Consider the following 18,214-nt stretch of genomic DNA (forward strand, 5'->3'; position numbering starts at 1 on the left):
CCTTGTCCGATTCAACACCACCACCTCTCAAAATTAAGCTGCTAAACAGAAAAATTAAACAGATTTTCCAAAATCTCGAAAACATGTTGCGCGTTAAGTGTAAACTTGGGATGGGAAGCCGAGCTGTGCGTGAAGCTGGTGCACTGTGTTACCCCATGGCCAAGGCATAGAGGTCAGGTCGTTTGTCCTTCTCCTCCAGGCAGATCTTGTGGACGCGGCACTCCAGGGCCTGGCCCAGGTTCAGCACCTTGGGGTAGCATGGCAGGATCTTAGTGAGCACTATCAGGATGTTCCGTATGTGGGTGTACTCCCCAGTCTCCAGGCAGTGCACTGATGCCTAGATGAAAAAAAAGGGGGAGGGTATCAATGAGAAGAGAACAGTTCAGTAAAGTAGGATTCACCATCATGAAATTTGTCAATCGTCATACAAATAATTGTAACAGCTCTATCTCAAAGGACAAAACGAAGGAAGCTTACTTTTGTGAGCATGTAGTGCCATTTGTGCACCACATGCCTGAAGTTCTCATAGTCCAGCTGATCGGCTTTGTTTCCTCCATCGAAGCCTGTGGCTCTGAAGATGGTCAGGAAACCCGGGTAGTTGCCACACTCCTTAACCAGATTAAGTAAAAAAAAATAAAATAAAAAAAAAAGACAAAAAGCAAGTAATTTAGAAGCTTCCCAAATGTACTGCACCAATAATATGCTTTATAATGTATAATAATATATGTTATACTGTGTTGTGTAAACTGTAATTCTGCAGAATGTGATTGTATTGATTGTACTCCGGTCTGAATAGGAAAAGAGATTTGAATCTCACAGGGCTGGATCAAATGAAATGAAATAAAGCATTATATTGAAAGAAAAAATATCCAAGACACTTCTATCTTCTGTAAAAAGATATAAAGCTTTATTATATTACATTTAAATATGAAATAAAAGAGCCATCATGAAAAGGGTTTTTATGTTTTTGATAGGCGAGTCTCTTTCCCATCTTCTCCGAGACTGATACCTTTTTCAAACAGAGTACTGACTACAGAGTACCAAAATGAATACCAAAATTATAGATACATTAAAAGTGAGATCTCTGATTTTAAAGACCCTGTGTTTTTTATAATTTTCAACAAACAGGATATCTCTGTATGTCTAGAAACTTCTGCCAAGAAAAATGCCCTGGCGCATTGATTTACCAAAAATGGGGAAACAAGTGAGTTTTTCTTTTGTTTATTTGAGTGAATATAGAAATATGGTTTATACAACTGATGTAAGGTTGCCTACTTCTAAAAGTTAGGCACTGAGACATTGAGACGTTTTTTTCAAAGTTATGAAAACAAAACACTGGGCACCTTCTCATAGATTGACCGGTCGCTGTGCCAACGTGTCACTGTTTCCAGCATGCAGCAGAGGAAGCGTCCGTAGCGGCGAGACTCGTTCTCTGTGCAGCTGGCGACTGTGTAGATGATGGCGGAAAACACCTGTAGAGTGTGACGACAGAGCCTGCTAAGATGCACAATACACTCAGACACAGGAACTGTTATCAGGGCAAGTGATAAGGGCTTTTTATAGAGCAGTGGTGGTCTATTTCAACATTACTTTGATCGAGCTGCTATGATGTTATTGAACAATCTGGTTGACAAAACAGGTGAATGTTTGAGCAATTAAAATAACTGTTGTCATTATAATATATCATCATATAGTCTTGTACCATTACTGGTCAGCTGATAAGCTATGACATTCTTTTAATCTTTACTATTCGGCTGAGTTGAGGAAATACAGCAAGTCAATAGCAATTTCACTTAGGGCGTATTCAGACGTGTAATTAGTTTGCTTTGTTCCGAGGAATCGCCACCTTACCGCGGTGGTGGGGTTTGAGTGTCCCGGTGACCCTGGGAGCTGTGTTGCCGGGGGCATAAGCCCCTGGTAGGGTCTCACAAGGCAGAGTGGTTCCAGTGGAGGGACCAGACAAAGAGCGATTCAAAGGACCCTAATGCAACGACAATCAAGGCAACATGGTATCTCGCCTGGAATAGGGAAACCGGGGCCCCCTCCTGGAGCCAGAGGGAGGGAGGAGTTTGCCGGTGAGCGTCTGGTGGCCGGGCCTTGATCCATGGGGCTCGGCCGGGCACAGCCCGAAAAAATACCATGGAGCCGCCATCCTGTGGACCCACCACCTGCAGAGATAGGCGCTGGGGTCGGGTGCAATGTCAGCTGGGCGGCAGGCAAAGGCGGGGGACTGGGCCTGCTGATCCTCGGCATCGTAGACTAGTTCTAGGGATGTGGAATGTCACCTCTCTGGCTGGGAAGGAGCCAGAGCTGGTGCGGTAGGTGGAGCGGTACCAACTAGATATAGTTGGGCTCACCTCTTTGCACAGCACTGGCTCTGGAACCAGACTCCTGGTGAGGGGCTGGACTCTCTCCTTTTCTGGAGTTGCCCAGGGTGAGAGGCGCCGGGCAGGTGTGGGGATACTCACGAGCCCCTGGCTGAGTGCCGCTGTGTTGGAGTTCTCCCCAGTGAACGAGAGGGTCGCCTCTATGCGACTACAAGTTGCTAGGGGGAAAGCTCTGACTGTTGTGTGTGCTTGAGCACCAAACACCAGTTCAGAGTATTCGGCCTTCTTGGAGTCTCTGGGTGGCATCCTGGAAGGGGCTCCGCCTAGGGACTCGATAGTTCTACTGGGAGACTTTAAACGCTCACGTGAGCAACGATTGAGAATCCTGGAAGGGAGTGATTGGGAGGAACGGCCTGCCTGATCTGAATCCGAGTGGTGCTTTGTTATTGGACTTCTGTGCTAGGCATGGATTGGCCATAACGAACCATGTTTGAGCATAGGGTGGCTCATGAGTGTATGTGGTACCAGACCACCTTAGGTCAAAGACAGATAATCGACTTTATGGTCATGTCATCAAATCTGCAGCGGTATGTCTTGGACACTCGGGTGAAGGGAGGAGCAGAGCTGTCAACTGATCACCACCTGGTGGTGAGTTGGATCAGATGGCTGGGGAGGCTGCCAGACAGGCCTGGTAAACCCAAGTACCCAAGTGTAGTAAGGGTGAACTGGGAACGCCTGGTGGATGCCCCTGCCTGCGGGGTCTTCAACTCCCACCTCCGGAAAATATTTTTCATACATCCCGGGGGAGGCTGGGGACATGTAATCCGAGTGGGTCATGTTCAAAACCACCATTGCAGAGGCGGCTGCTAGGAGCTGTGGTCTGAAGATAGTCAGTGCCTGACGTGGCGGTAACCCAAGAACCCGTTGGTGGACACCAGCGGTGAAGGATGCCATCAAGCTGAAGAAGGAGGCCTTTTGGGCTTGGCTGGCCCAGGGATCTCCCGAGGCAGCAGACAGGTACCGGCAGGCTAGAAGTGCTGCGGCTTCGGCGGTCACTGAAGCAGAAACCCGGCTGTGGGAGGAGTTTGTGGAGGCTATGGAGAAGGACTTTCGGTTGGCCTCAAGGAAGCTCTGGCAAACTGTTCGGCGACTCAGAAAGGGAAAGCAGGGCTTGGCTCAGATTGTGTTCAGCTTGGGAGGAGAACTGCTGACCCGGACTGGGGATATTGTCGGGCGGTGGAACGAGCACTTTGACGTACTCCTGAACCCAATCAATACGTCCTCAGGAGAAGAGGCAGAGTCTGAAGACCCGGGGGAAGTCTCTTCCATATGCCTGGCAGAGGTCGCTGTGGCAGTCAAAAAGCTCCTCGGTGGCGCTGGGGTGGACAAGATTTGCCCTGAGATGCTGAAGGCTCTGGACATTGTTAGGCTGTCTTAGCTGACACGCCTCTTCAGTGTCGCGTGGATGTCGGGTACGGTACCTGTGGATTGGTAGACCGGGGTGGTGGTTCCCATTTTTAAAAAGGGGGACTGGAGGGTGTGCTCCAATTATAGGGGAATCACACTGCTCAGCCTCCCTGGGAAAGTTTACTCCAGGGTGCTGGAAAGGAGGCTCCGGCCGATTGTCGAACCTCAGAATCAGGAGTAGCAATGTGGATTTCGCCATGGATGTGGAACAGTGGACCAGCTCTTAACCCTTGCAGGGTTGCTGGGGGGGTCGTGGGAGTTTGCCCATCCAGTCTACATGTGTTTTGTGGACCTGGAGAAGGCTTTTGACCGTGTCCCTCTGGGAATCCTGTGGGGGGTTCTGAGGGAGTATGGGGTACCGGGGCCTTTGGTACGAGCCATCAGGGCCTTGTACAACCAAAGTGAAAGCTGTGTTCGCATTCTCGGCACAAAGTCAAACACGTTCTCAGTGGGTGTTGGACTCCGCCAATGTTGCCCCTTGTCCCCGATTCTGTTTGTGATATTCATGGACAGGATCTCAAGGCGCAGCCGAGGTGAGGAGAGTGTCCGGTTTGGGAACCTCAGAATTGCATCTCTGCTTTTTGCAGATGATGTGGTTTTGTTGGCTTCATCAGACCGTGACCTCCAGCACGCATTGGGCCGGTTTGCAGCAGAGTGTGAAGCGGCCGGGATGAGAGTCAGCACCTCCAAGTCTGAGGCCATGGTTCTCTGCTGGAAAACGGTGGATTGCTCCCTCCGGATTGGGAGCGAGTTGCTGCCCCAAGTGAAGGAGTTCAAGTATCTCGGGATCTTGTCCACAAGTGAGGGGAAAATGGAGCGTGAGATGGACAGGCGGATCGGTGCGGTGTCAGCAGTGATACGGGCATTGTACCGGACCGTTGTGGTGAAGAGGGAGCTGAGCCGGAAGGCAACGCTCTCAATTTACCAGTCCATCTACGTCCCAACCCTCACCTATGGTCATGACCGAAAGAAAGAGATCGTGAATACAAGCAGCCGAAATGAGTTTTCTCCGTAGGGTGGCTGGGCTCAACCTTAGAGATAGGGTGAGGAGCTCGGACATCTGGAGGGAGCTCGGAGTAGAGCCGCTGCTCCTTCGCGTCGAAAGGAGCCAGTTGAGGTGGTTCGGGCATCTGATCAGGATGCCTCATGGGCGCCTTCCCTTGGAGGTTTTCCAGGCATGCCCAACTGGTAGGAGCCACGGGGTAGACCCAGATCGCGCTGGAGGGATTATATATCCCAGCTGGCCTGGGAACGCCTCAGGGTCCCCCAGGAGGAACTGGAAAATGTTGCCGGGGAGAAGGGGGCCTGGAGCTCCTTGCTCAGCCTGCTGCCACCGCGACCCGGCCCCGGATAAGCGGTGGAAAATGGATGGATGGATGTTCCGAGGGAATTGAGGGAATAATATTATGTTGCACTTTGACCTTGGTTCGATTCATGTTCACACAGCAACGCTTAAAAGCGGCCCAAAACTTGTTAACAAACACCCCCCCGCCCCAAAAAAAACCTACCAAACTTTTGTTTTTCGGGTTTTCTTGGAATTTTTCAACCACTCAAGAAGCGGAAAAAACCCCACCCAGTGGGTTAATCGAAAATGGAGCATCAGCAGCGTTTGTATACAATAGCTTTTGTTGCTATTCTTTGGTTGATATACCAGTGTTCGGAATATGAACAACATATTTAATTAAAACGAGCATAAAAGCTACATCCTGTTTGTCTGTGCCTTGGCTGCACTCCTCTCTCCTCGAGCTCAGCATACCTCGCAGCGAGTAGGGCACGTGGCGACTCCCTCTCTCTCCTTCTGCGTGTGCGTGTGTGGGCAATGCATGACATTCCGCACCTCGGACTCACCCCACACAGCCCCTTTGATTGATGAAAGCGTCCAATCTTGCATTGTGTATAAAGTACAGCAAGTGAGTTGTATCCTTTTGTTGGTTCGGTTGCATTCTCAGTGCAAAACAACCACTCCTTGGAGTGATTGCAAGCGTGCCTAGACCACTCTATCTAAGGCGGTCTCGATACAGTGGATTTAGTCCAGATCAGAGTGTGATTACTGTGTTCACATACACTCACCAGCTACTTTATTAGGTACACCTGTTCAATTGCTTGTTAACACAAATAGCTAACCAGCCAATCACATGGCAGCAACTCATTGCATTTAGGCATGTAGACATGGTGAGGATGACTTGCTGATGTTCAAACTGAGCATCAGAATGGGGAAGAAAGAGGCATGGTTGTTGGTGCCAGACGGGCTGGTCTGAGTATTTCAGAAACTGCTGACCTACTGGGATTTTCACGCACAACCATCTCTAGGGTTTACAGAGAATGGTCCGAAAAAAGAGAAAATATCTAGTCAGCGGCAGTTGTGTGGACAAAAATGCCTTGTTGATATCAGAGGTCAGAGGAGAATGGGCAGACTGGTTCGAGAGGATATAAAGGCAACAGTAACTCAAATAAACACTCATTACAACCAAGGTATGAAGAATACCATCTCTGAATGCAGAACACGTGCAAACCTTGAAGCAGATGGGCTACAGCAGCAGAAGACCACACCGGGTGCCACCCCTGTCAGCCAAGAATAGGAAACTGAGGCTACAATTCGCACAGTCTCACCAAAAATGGACAATAGAAGATTGGGAAAACGTTGCCTGGTCTGATGAGTTTCGATTTCAGCTGTGACATTCAGATGGTAGGGTTAGAATTTGTCGTAAACAACATGAAAGCATGGATCCATCTTGCCTTGTATCGACGGTTCAGGCTGGCGGTGGTGGTGTAATGGTGTGGGGGATATTTTCTTGGCACACCCTTAGTACCAATTGAGCATTGTTTAAATGCCACAGCATACCTGAGTATTGTTGCTGACCATGTCCATCCCTTTATGACCACAGTGTACCCATCTTCTGATGGCTACTTCCAGCAGGATAATGCACAATGTCACAAAGCTCAAATCATCCCAAACTGGTTTCTTGAACATGACAGCACCCATGAACTCTCTAAGTGGTACAGCTGATGTTTGTGGCGCGCACGCACGCGCCAAGCTCATGCTGACTCTGGATACCAAAGCTGATGCAACTATCACAGCGGCCCAGGAACATTTTGTCAAGGTGTTACTAAAATATTAACACTTGCTTTCTATTATTGTGGTCGCAGCTTTAGACATAGATTCATTCAGAAGGGACGTTAATTAGACGAACAACGGGTCTGCCCAGAGTTAGGATACACAGGTCAGTAGGTCAGATCTAATCATTTCTAGCTCTACTGAAGCAGAATACGCTTCAAATGAATCCACATCATGTCACAAAAAGAATCACTAGACCCAATGCATTTTGCTTCTCTTAGTGACAACTTTGTTATTTGAGGTTTTACTTTGACTATTTATGTGGAAGCTGCAATAACCATGAAGACATTCATGGTGATGCGGGCTGGTGTAATGTAGATTATTATATAATATAAAATACTTATTCTCCAGTCTTAACATTAACATTATTCTTATTCAAATAAGTAAATAACTTATGAATATCGGAACATAAACATATTCAAATGCAGCTTTGAAATTGTATAGAAGAATTTCATAGTTTCAAAACAAGTTGAGAATGTTGCTTGGCGAGTTTAATCTCTCACTTCCGGATCAAATATAATGTTGAAAAAGCTGTCCTTTCATTGGCTTGTAGAACTTTTTAGACAACTTTTAACAACATTAACAAGTAATTATTAAAACCAGTAATGTTTTTTCTAAGTGTAAAATATACTGTAGTGTTACACAAACTCACAAATACATATATTTTGATAGTCCTTTGCACAGCATTAGATTTACTGGGCTAATAATAATTACCTCTACAAGCCTGATGAGCTGCTCCGAAAATACTTACATGTCATGCCCTGGATGTAATAGAGCTAGTTTAGTAGTTCTAACTACAACATATGCAGGTACTCACCCTGTCATAGCACAAAAGGGTGCAAAAGTTGGGTGTCTTCTGTTGGTGCACAAGCTCCACAAAGCGGGCGCAGTACACAGCGTCGATAGCGGAGAATATACAGCGTGGGAAGAGGCAGAGCTGCAGGAACTTGGTAATGGTCTCGTTCTTGGTGGATCCTATCGGGGACAAATAAACACATTTGAGAGTTGGGTAAAGTACCACCAAGAGCTGTCACAATTATTATCAGAATCAGAATCAGAAATACTCTACTGATTACAATTAATTGAGCAGATAATCATTTGGTAAAATCATGAGATACTACAATCATTTTACCATCCAAATTGCTTGGGAATTTTGAGCCAATGTTAGAATTGTTGCAATGAATGCATCACAATATCAATTTGCATCAGTTGTGTTGAGGCAAATGAACTGGTGTGGTGATCTGCGCCTTTAAGGACGCATTCCCCCAACGGTGTCCAAAAGGCTGTCCGGCACGAGCTGTCAGGGGCACCCCTACACCCAGAAGAAGCTAGTCCGTCTGCGAGTACCCGGCGATTGTCTGGGGGTGCGTCTGAATTAGTTGTAATAGTTGTCATTCCTCCGTTAAGACAAATTGATAATTGCAATTATTTGCATGACAATTAATCAGTACCTAAAATTTAAGGATCATGACAGCTCACACCAGGAAGTGGCTGTGACAGACTCCTTCACGTGTCTTTGCAAAGTAGGCGGTAACGTTGCTCAAGCTATATAGATGATTAGCAGGGTAGGTGGCTTGCAACCTATAAACAGTAAAATACATGGAAAAAAAATGTAACGCCCGTCTACTTCCGCCGCATGACTCACTGCAAATAATGTATTTATTTGGAGAACAATCTACTTTCTGGGAGCTCTGAATTATATTAAATAAGTTTCTTTTGACACAGCTAATGTGAATAGAATCATCCATGTTCATCACTCCAACAGACTGCCCCTTCAAAAGGTCAGCACAATCGTCATAGTTTTATTTTGGTGGACGCCACGATGTTGCACGTCAACGTTTAACTCTTTGGGAAGCATTACTTTGCTCGTGAAAGCAAATCCTCAGATTGCAACAAATGTATTGAAATAATCTGAATTAAAATATCGCAGTCACAAATGCTGTGACTGAGGCCCAAGATGTATGTCTAAAAAACATTGCGACGTCATTCACTGAGAGTTCTGAATGTTATTATGTGATCCTGTGTTCGGTACTTGTATGCGTTAAACGGCCGCCTGGTTTTGGGTGAGATCACCAAGCCATTACTGAAAATCTTCCATTTCAAAGGTGAATCAACCTGAGTAGTTGTGGTTCAGTAGTAACCCCCCTTGAAAAAAACCCTTTTACATGTTATACTAGGCCACCGATACTCTAAGCTATATGTATTAATAAAAAAAAAATCTTAAAAATGTATATGATAAAACCAAAATCAAATGTATCAAAACATTTTCTTTTTTAAATGTACATCATGAAAACAGCAGAAGGAGCCAAACTCTTCTACAAAAACAGGTAATGTGGAGATAAAAGTTGAAGGTCATGTCTGAACCAAGCTGAAGGATATCCAAATATGGGAAAATGTCTGAAAATGTATGATGCAGGTGTTCCACTAACACCCTTTCCAAGAAAGAGGAGGGTGTCCAACTACAAAGGGTGCGTGCGATTGGCTGTCTGAAAAGTTACGCCTGAACACGTGATGACAATACTATGAGCTGCAATTGTTGGGATTTTGAGTGACTCATGACGTTGAAAGAGGCAGAACATGTAAATACGTGGGCTGCTCCAAGTATAAAGCAGAAAACAAAGGACGATAAAATCAGTCGGTTTTGCCAGCCAACTCCAAGTTTGCTTCTGTATTTGTCTTTCTGATACACAAAAAACTTGATCACATCGGATTTTGTTTTGTTCCAGTGTTTATTCTTCCAAGTTTGGAAGCCAGAATAAGATGGAAACATCTCTGGACGATGTTTCTAGGTTCAAGGCTTTTTCATGGGCCCAGCCTGGACCTCTTTGTTCATGACATTTGGCGAGCCAGGCAGGAGAGACCGATGACCAAGACCGACACTGAAGAACTGGGGGAGCCGGCCTGCACATCAGAGACACTACTAGCCACAAAAATAAGGTAAACAGAGCCTTTTTTATGCAGATTCGGTTTGTGTGTCTTACTCCACCCAGGTACCGGCAAAGTCTCTTCTCCAATGAACCGAAATTATTGACCTAATTAAAAATGGCTAATTATAAATTTAATCAGAAAAAGGAAAATAAACAGAGGCTGATGTGAACAATCTATGTACATGTGTATTGATGAAAGACCATGGTATGAAAAGAATGAGTGATCCTCTTTTGAATATTGCTCTATTCAGTTGGTGTGTGGTTTGTCTTGTGTTAAAAGTCGTGTGTGTTTATTGAAAATAGATTACTTATTCTCAGGTCTAGTAAGAGGCAACGGCGTGTATGTTGCAATTACTCAGACTGAGCAGAGCAAAAATATTTTTTTCAAGTGTTAAAAAAAAGTTATTTTCTGGCAGAAAGAGTGCCAGAAAATGTCTGCTAAAAAAACAGTAAATTACCGTCAGAACAGTAGTTATCTTTACCATAATTAACATTTACCATAATTTTACAAGAAATCTCCTTATAATTACATTCAATATTTCAACATCATCATCCTCAAAATGGAATTAGAACATGGTATTGATGAAAATCTCCTAAAGAGAACTATCATTCATCTTCAGTTTCAATTAATCTTATTTTGAATTAATCCAATCGATTGACTAAATAATTAATAACACAATAGTAAAAGATATCCATAACAATTCCCAAAGCTCTGTCTTTAGGTGTTTTCTACAATTATTTTTTACAGAACTGTTAAAACTCCTTCAGATAAAGGTTGAAATTTTGCTTTTTTTGTGACAAATTCGAACACTTTCAAGACAACTTGAGTGTGTCAAGCTAGCAATACACAGCTTTTCAAATCTAACATTAAAGTATACGACTGGCCGCAGAAAAGTAAAAAATACTCAGTCTGATGTAGTTTAATAATTCATGTACTTACCAGAAAATCCCAGGATTGAAATGGATTGAAGGGGAAGTATTTCGTCAGTTAGCCTTGGAGAATGGCTCGGCCGTACTGCGCAAGTCCACCTCTTGTTTATTGTAAAATATATTGATGTAATGCAAACAACATCCATGTTTCATTTCTTGGCTTAACTGTACTTTAACGTTGTCATTCTTCATTTAAAAATTAGAAAACTGTAAAAAAAAAGACAATTATCTTATTGAAGTAGGATGAAATTTGTCTACATAATACTTTAAAAATCAGTGTAAAATGTTGTGTATTTTGCAGCACTTGGCCACATTTTTTTCATAAAACGTATGCTATAGAAATAAAACTTTATGCCTGTAGCAAGATTTTGAAAATGTTTCACAATATGAGGTAAAATTTACACCACCACTCATCGATTATTTTTTAAATGTATTATTATTATTATTCAGTCAATGTGTGATTAAGTTGTGCAAAATGACAATTTCTTTCTTCAAATATTTTCTTACAATCTAAAATGTATTATTAATAGTAATTTTATGTATTTGACAGTGATAGATCGCCATAACAAAATTATTTATTTTTGTAAAATTGCAGAAAATGCTGTTCGTGAATAGGGAATATTTTACTTTTACAGTTAGGTTTGTTAAAATTGTCATAAAAAAATTGTTAAAAAAAACCTGATATTTAATTTGTTCTATATATACTGATTTTTCTGTTAAATCACATGACATTTCAATAAACAGCTTATTCTTGTAATTTTAATGCAATTTACCATTACATTTTGTAAACTTTATTGGGGGAAAAAACTGTAAAAACACAATTTTTGCAGTGCGGATGTGGGTAAATGTACAGCTCATCCTGAGGGTCATCACAGAGTAATTACATACAACTTTCTAGTATTGAGGAAGTATTATCTAGAAAGAATGCCAGATAAAGAGCAGTATACAGAGGAACTAAGAGTTTAAAGTTAAGAGTTTATAAAGTTCAAGAGGAACTTTAGCCGGCATAACTACTGTGGATACCGCTCTTCTTATTCCTTAATCAGAGTAGCTGTCTAACATACAAATTGAAAAATAGTTAATGGACAAAGTTTTTGTACCAGAACACGACAACATGGAGGATACACACAAGGCACGGGGCACACACACACATTTCTTGCTTGACTAAACTCAGAGACACGGGGCATACGCACACACTTTTGGCTTGAATTAACATACAGAGACAAGGAGGGCGTGGAGCACTGGCAAGACGCACAGCTGATCAATCAAAAACTTTGGCAAATCACCCAATTTGTTAACTTAACTCAAACAAAAGAGGATTTCCCAAGTGTTCCCTAGGAGAAAATAATTGTGCTAATTAGAACTAGGCGAGGAACCAGGAATACTTACTGTAGGTCTCTATCAAGCAGCGCACAACAAGGTGCTGCACAACAACGGCAGGGAAAATGGGTCCCAAGCGGAGCTTAACGAGATGGAGACTAGCATAAAACATCACAAAGCCAAAGACACAGTTGACAAAGGAAGAGAAAATAATTTAAAAAAGGGAAGTGCTAAGTTGGTTCGAACAAGAGGGAAGCACTAAAATAAACACTAAAATAAATGTGAAATATGTTGGCTGTTTCAATGGTTTTTAATTTGGGCATTGCAAAATCTAAAGTTTAAATGACAAAATATCTTGGGGATCAATTAATGTTGTAATTGTGTATTGATGAATATTAACCAACACGTCTATCCAGTGTTTTATTTTGCAGTTTAACGCATGTGAAAAGGAATCCACTAGACTGGAGTTTGACCTCTGACCAGTGTAGAAGTGACTGCGTCTGAATGGGAAGACCTGAAGGATTGACAATCTGGATCTGGAATGGCCCCAGATTCCTGGGGCCGTTCCAGATCCTCCTCACCAAACGGAGATCTTACATTTTGCGGACGGCTCCTCCTTCAGAGATGTGACCGATAATAATGGCAGACGGCTGCAACTGGTCCACCGCCTGGGATCCCAAAAGCAGTGCCGAGCCACACACTCCCAACACCAACCACCTCCGCCACGCCAGCTCCAAACCATGACCGCCCAACCACCTCGACCCTCACCACGATGCCCTACCGCTCTGAGGACACCACTGCATCCCAGACAGTCTTTTTCTGAACCAAATGTGACAACTCTAATGCTCATGCATAGCAAACTCCAAACCCGTATTTCTCACATAATTTACTGATCCTCACACAGAACTTAAACCACCAATAGTCTTGTAGTATTCGTACGTCCCCACAGTTGTTGTGCTATGCATTTGTTTCTCATACTCACGACAGTTATGTTATGTAGTTGTTTTGTATACTCCCTACAGTTGTTTGATTATGCATTTGCTCACAGGTACATCTATGTGCAGTTTGTTTGCCTTCAATATATCCAGCAAGCTCATTGCTACCATCTATAAGCCATATGTTATGTTATCCAGCACAACAATTAAAGTCTTTCATTTATCCTTGTTATTCTGTTAGAATGTGACTTGAGTCACAAAGGGGGGAATGTTGTGGTAAATTAGTAACCCCACATGAAAATAACCTATTATATGCTATACTAATTAGTAACCACAACCAAGATACATGTATCAAAGAAACCCTCTTGAAAATATATGTGAGAAAACCAAAATCAAATGTATAAAAAAAAAAAAACCTTTTAAAAATGTACATCATGAAACCAGCAGAAGGAACCAAACTCTTCTACAAACATAGAAAATATGGAAGAAAAAGTTCAAGGTCATGTCTGGACCAAGATGAAGGATATCCAAATATGGAGAAATATGACGCAGGTGTTCAACTAACACCCTTTCCAAAAAAGAGGAGGGTGCCCAACTATGAAGGCTAAGATTGGCTGTCTGGAAAGTTTCACCAGAACAAAGGATGAAAAGACTACGAGCTGCGATAACGCTGAAAGAGGCAGAACATCTAAATGAGCAGGCTGCTTCTTCATACTAAATCAGAAAACAAAGGCCAATAAAATCAGTTGGTTTCGCGAAGCCAGCTCCAAGTTTGCTGCTGTATTTGTCTTTCTGATACACTATAAACTTGTTTGCATCAGATTTAGTTTTGTTCCAGTGTTTCTTCTTCCAAAAAAAACACTGGAAGCCTGAATAAGATCGAAACGTCGTCCAAAGATGCAGGCCTTTTCTCAGGCCCAGGCCTGGACCTCTTTTTCACGACACAGTGAGTGGCTGAAATGGACTCCAGTGTACTCACGGGCCTGCAGCCAGTTGTCCTTCTCCAGTTTGAGGCGGTGGAGGACCCTGTTGACATGGTCTTGCTGCTTGCGCTCCTCCTCCAGCAGCTTGTCCTGCAGGGCAGTGCAGCGCTCCTTCTCCTTTTTCTTCTTGTTCACGGGCTGCCGGATAGGGAAAAGATCCAAATACTTAAAAGTACAACAGCAACAAAAAGGGAATGACAAACGTGAAAAGTTTGTCATCACGTTTACAGTGCAAGTTGTAAGGGCTGGGTATGGAAATGTGATCCTTTTATCATATAGATCTGAGTTACGTCTACGCTATAGGACCCGACATTTTGAACAATGCTGACAACACTCACTATCTCAGGGTTCTCCTCGATGGCCTTTATCTGAGCCTTGAGCTTATTGACCTCACGTTCGTAGGCGGAGCGAGGTACGTCCAGGTCGTACATGGTGAGGGACCAGAAGGTGGCGTAGAACTGGGGACGGAGGTCATCCCACACCCGAGGAGGGTGGAGCGACACGACAGCCTCATGGACCGGTGCCATCACCTGCTCGCAGGCCACCATGTACTTGTGCTCCTTGGGCTGCTGACGGGTGCTCTCGCCCTTCTTCAGCTCATCAGACTTCTCTGCCTTCTCAGCTTTCTTTAGCTCGTCATACTTTGACTTTGGGGTGAGGGTGGAGAGGGAGAGAGCATGGTTAGTAGGATTTATCTTTATTGTGAAAACTTTATTGATTTTAGATAGCTAGATTGTTTATAGCAGTGATCAAATTATTTTATGTCAAGGACTGTCACTTTGCTACGCGTTAAGTCAGACCACAACAGTGAAAGTAGTATTAAAACTGTCATTATGTACAGTCTCCAATTGTGCTAATGTCTTATAAATGAAATAATGGTGAAGTTTAATAATTATAAATTTTGCTGGGGGCCCCCTTCAACCACTCGAAGCAGAAATGGGGGTCTAGACCCTACATTAAGCATTAAGAACCACTGGTTTATAGCAACAATGATTGGATAATATGGTTCTAAGATGGCATGCACAGACATGGACAAATACTGTATGGTGGTACCCTTACAGCTCATTGAAACAATGCGTCATTCCTCCTGAAGAGTGATGAAATTAAAAGCAATTTTCTCATGTACACCTGCGGTATGTCAGAGTAAAGCAAAGAAACTGTGAAAAGAGATCAATTATTGCCAAAGAGATCAATTATATACTAAAATGGCCTAGACAGATTTGTTGGTACCCCTTAGAAAAGATTATAAATAATTGGATTATAGTGATATTTCAAACGAACTGTTTTCTTTAATTGGTATCACATGTCTTCAATCTTATAATCAGTCATTCAGCCTATTCAAATGGAGAAAAGTAGTCACTCTGCTGTTTGGTATCATTGTGTGCACCACACTGAACATGGACCAGAGAAAGCAAAGGAGAGAGTTGTCTGAGGAGATCAGGAAGAAAATTATAGACAGGCATGTTAAAGGTAAAGGCTATATGACCATCTCCAAGCAGCTTGATGTTCCTGTGACGACAGCTGCAAATATTAAGAAGTTTAAGGTCCATGGGACTGTAGCCAACCTCCCTGGACATGGCCGCAAGAGGAAAATCGACCCCAGATTGAACAGAAGGATAGTGCGAATGGTAGAAAAACAGCCAAGGACAACTTCCAAAGATGTACAAGCTGAACTTCAAGGTCAAGGTACATCAGTGTCTGATCACAACATCCGTCGCTTTTTGAGTGACAGTGGGCTCCATGGAAGAAGACCCAGATCTCAAATTTTGAAAGAGAAACATAAAAAGCCAGACTGGAATTTGCTTAAATGCATAAAGACACACCACAATGCTTCTGTGAGAATGTCCTTTGAACAGATCAGTCAAAACCGGAGCTTTTTGCTAAGTTACATCAGCTCTATGTCCACAGCTGAAGAAATTAAGCTTTCAAAGAAAAGAACACCATACCTACTGTGAAACATGGAGGAGGCTCAGTTATGTTTTGGGGCTGCTTTGCTGTGTTTGGCACGGGGTGCCTTGAATCTTTGCAGGGCACAATGAAATCTCAAGACTATCAAGACACTCTTGAGCTAAACGTACACGCCCAGTGTCAGAAAGCTCTGTCTCAGTCGCAGGTCATAGGTCCTCCAACAGGATAATGACCCAAAACACACAGCAAAAAGCACACAAGAATGGATAAGAACAAAACATTAGACTATTTTGAAGTGGCCTTCAATGAGCCCTGATCTGAGTCCTATCGAAGATCTATGGAAAGAGCTGAAACATTCAGTCTGGAGAAGGCACCCTTCAAACCTGAGACAGCTAGAGCAGTTTGCTCGGTAAGAGTGGGCCAAACTACCTGTTAACAGGCGCAGAAGTCTGATTGAAAGCTACAGAAATCGCTTGATTGCAGTGATTGCCTCTAAAGGTTGTGTCCCATCATTTTTGTCCATGCCATTTTAATTTGTTTTATTATGTACAATATTTTGTTGGATCAAATATCAAAAGCAAAGTCCGATTTCTATTAAATACGGCATAAACAATGATGGATGCCATTTACTTTCGTGAGTTTCAAGTTATTTCAGAGAAAATTGTGGGTTCTTTTTTTGTCTCAGGGTACAGTGGTACCTTGACTTACGACTGTAATTCATTCTATAAGAATGGTCATATGTTAAAACCGTTGTATGTCGAAGCAATTTTTCCCATATAAATTATGAAATCATGAAAGGTGAAAATAAACAAAATACACAGCACAAACACAGTAAATATGAAAAAATATCAATAAGCCACGAACTACGTGCACACAGATGTAGGTCGCTTGCTGACTGACTGCTGACTGGCCGCCGAAGCGCCAACTGCAAATTTCCACGGTCGTATCTTGGAGCGGTCGGTCGCAAGTCGATACACATTTTCGTGACTATCGCTACTTGCATCTTGGATTAGTGGAGGTACCACTGTACCAACAAATTTGTCCACATCTGTATCTGGGTATCCCCTCTTTAAGCAATTTTTCCAGACCTGCACATGCTATACTATTATATTTTAGGGCTAGGGTTTTTTAAGTTTGAAAACTCTTCCTTCCTTTATGCAGCCCGAAAAAAATCTAACAGAGAAGTAGATTACAGAATTATTATTTTTACACATTTGTGTGATGTACTTAGAAGCCCTGTTAAAAAACTATTGTCTTTTGGAGTAAATATTGTTCTTCTGTAAAAGTCCTAAGGCTACCTTACATCATTAATGCATTTCCTAAATATGTGCGCTCCCCATCTTGAGCATAAGGATCTCTGATAGTTGCCACAACAGGAAATGTGGACAACATGGGTCCAGTACCCACACATGACAGGGGACCCACCAGTATCTGATGGGCGTACATGGGACGTGACAGGAAGAAGGCAGCGTCGTGCGGTGTGTGAAACTGATTGCACAGGATGTCGATGGAAGGAACTCTCTTGATGTAGTCCTCTGTGCTCAGGTTGGATGCCAGGAAGCCGCCAAACTGCACTAATGTGTCGTGACACTGCAGGACGGCAGAGAAAGTAGAAGTTGTCAAGGACCAATAATCACCAATTATGCCAATAATGCCAGTAATGAACAGGGGAAGATTGGTTTTCAGCACCTCATTACTGGAATGTAGGGCTGAGTATCAGGGAAGGATTTGATTTGATACAAAGGGTCAATTTGATTCAATATTGATATATTGAAAATTGTAAACATACTGTAATGACAATTGCTACAAACTTTTACAAAAATATATCACGGAACATATTCAGACCAAATTAATTTGTAGAAATCGAAAGAATATAATTGAACCAGAGTAATTAAGTAAGTAACAAATTCAGACTGGAGGATAATTAATCTTAGCTGAAGATCGAAATCCAAGTTAAATGCAATAATGGTCAAAAATAATCTTTAATTAAAATTCCACCATTATTCATAACTTGTCACATTTAATTCCTGATTACAAATGTTAAAACTGGAGTTAGTGATTAAAGGCTGTCCGCCATCAACTTCAGAAACCATGCATCGGCAGGTCAAACTGCTAAAAGTAAGTATTTTTGCAGTATTTGTAGACCCGTTGTTTTGCCCAAATCACCTTTGGTTACTCGCAAGCATTGCTTTCACCTTGATAAATAAGAAAAAGATTTAGAAATATGAGTCCCACAAGTGCATTTCCGAGACCTTGAGACCTGTAAGACATCAATTTCAATCAATTTTACTCAACCGGATTT

General features: G+C 42.8%; 1 protein-coding gene across 1 annotated transcript in view; it reads right to left on the reverse strand.

Annotated features, from left to right (window-relative positions):
• The window catches only part of thoc2 (THO complex 2), a 66,302-nt gene that overhangs the window by 15,358 nt on the left and 32,730 nt on the right, over nt 1-18,214 (reverse strand). Inside the window, exons 22-28 of the mRNA XM_080013300.1 lie at nt 17,338-17,502; nt 14,343-14,651; nt 14,001-14,142; nt 7,727-7,884; nt 1,344-1,472; nt 478-609; nt 153-337 (exon numbers count right to left, since the gene is read on the reverse strand). Coding sequence (XP_079869426.1) covers nt 153-337; nt 478-609; nt 1,344-1,472; nt 7,727-7,884; nt 14,001-14,142; nt 14,343-14,651; nt 17,338-17,502 — 1,220 coding nt within the window. The remainder of the gene's footprint in view (nt 1-152; nt 338-477; nt 610-1,343; nt 1,473-7,726; nt 7,885-14,000; nt 14,143-14,342; nt 14,652-17,337; nt 17,503-18,214) is intronic.

The sequence above is a fragment of the Zeus faber genome (assembly GCF_960531495.2).
Source record: "Zeus faber genome assembly, chromosome: 14".
Classification (NCBI taxonomy): Eukaryota; Metazoa; Chordata; class Actinopteri; order Zeiformes; family Zeidae; genus Zeus; species Zeus faber.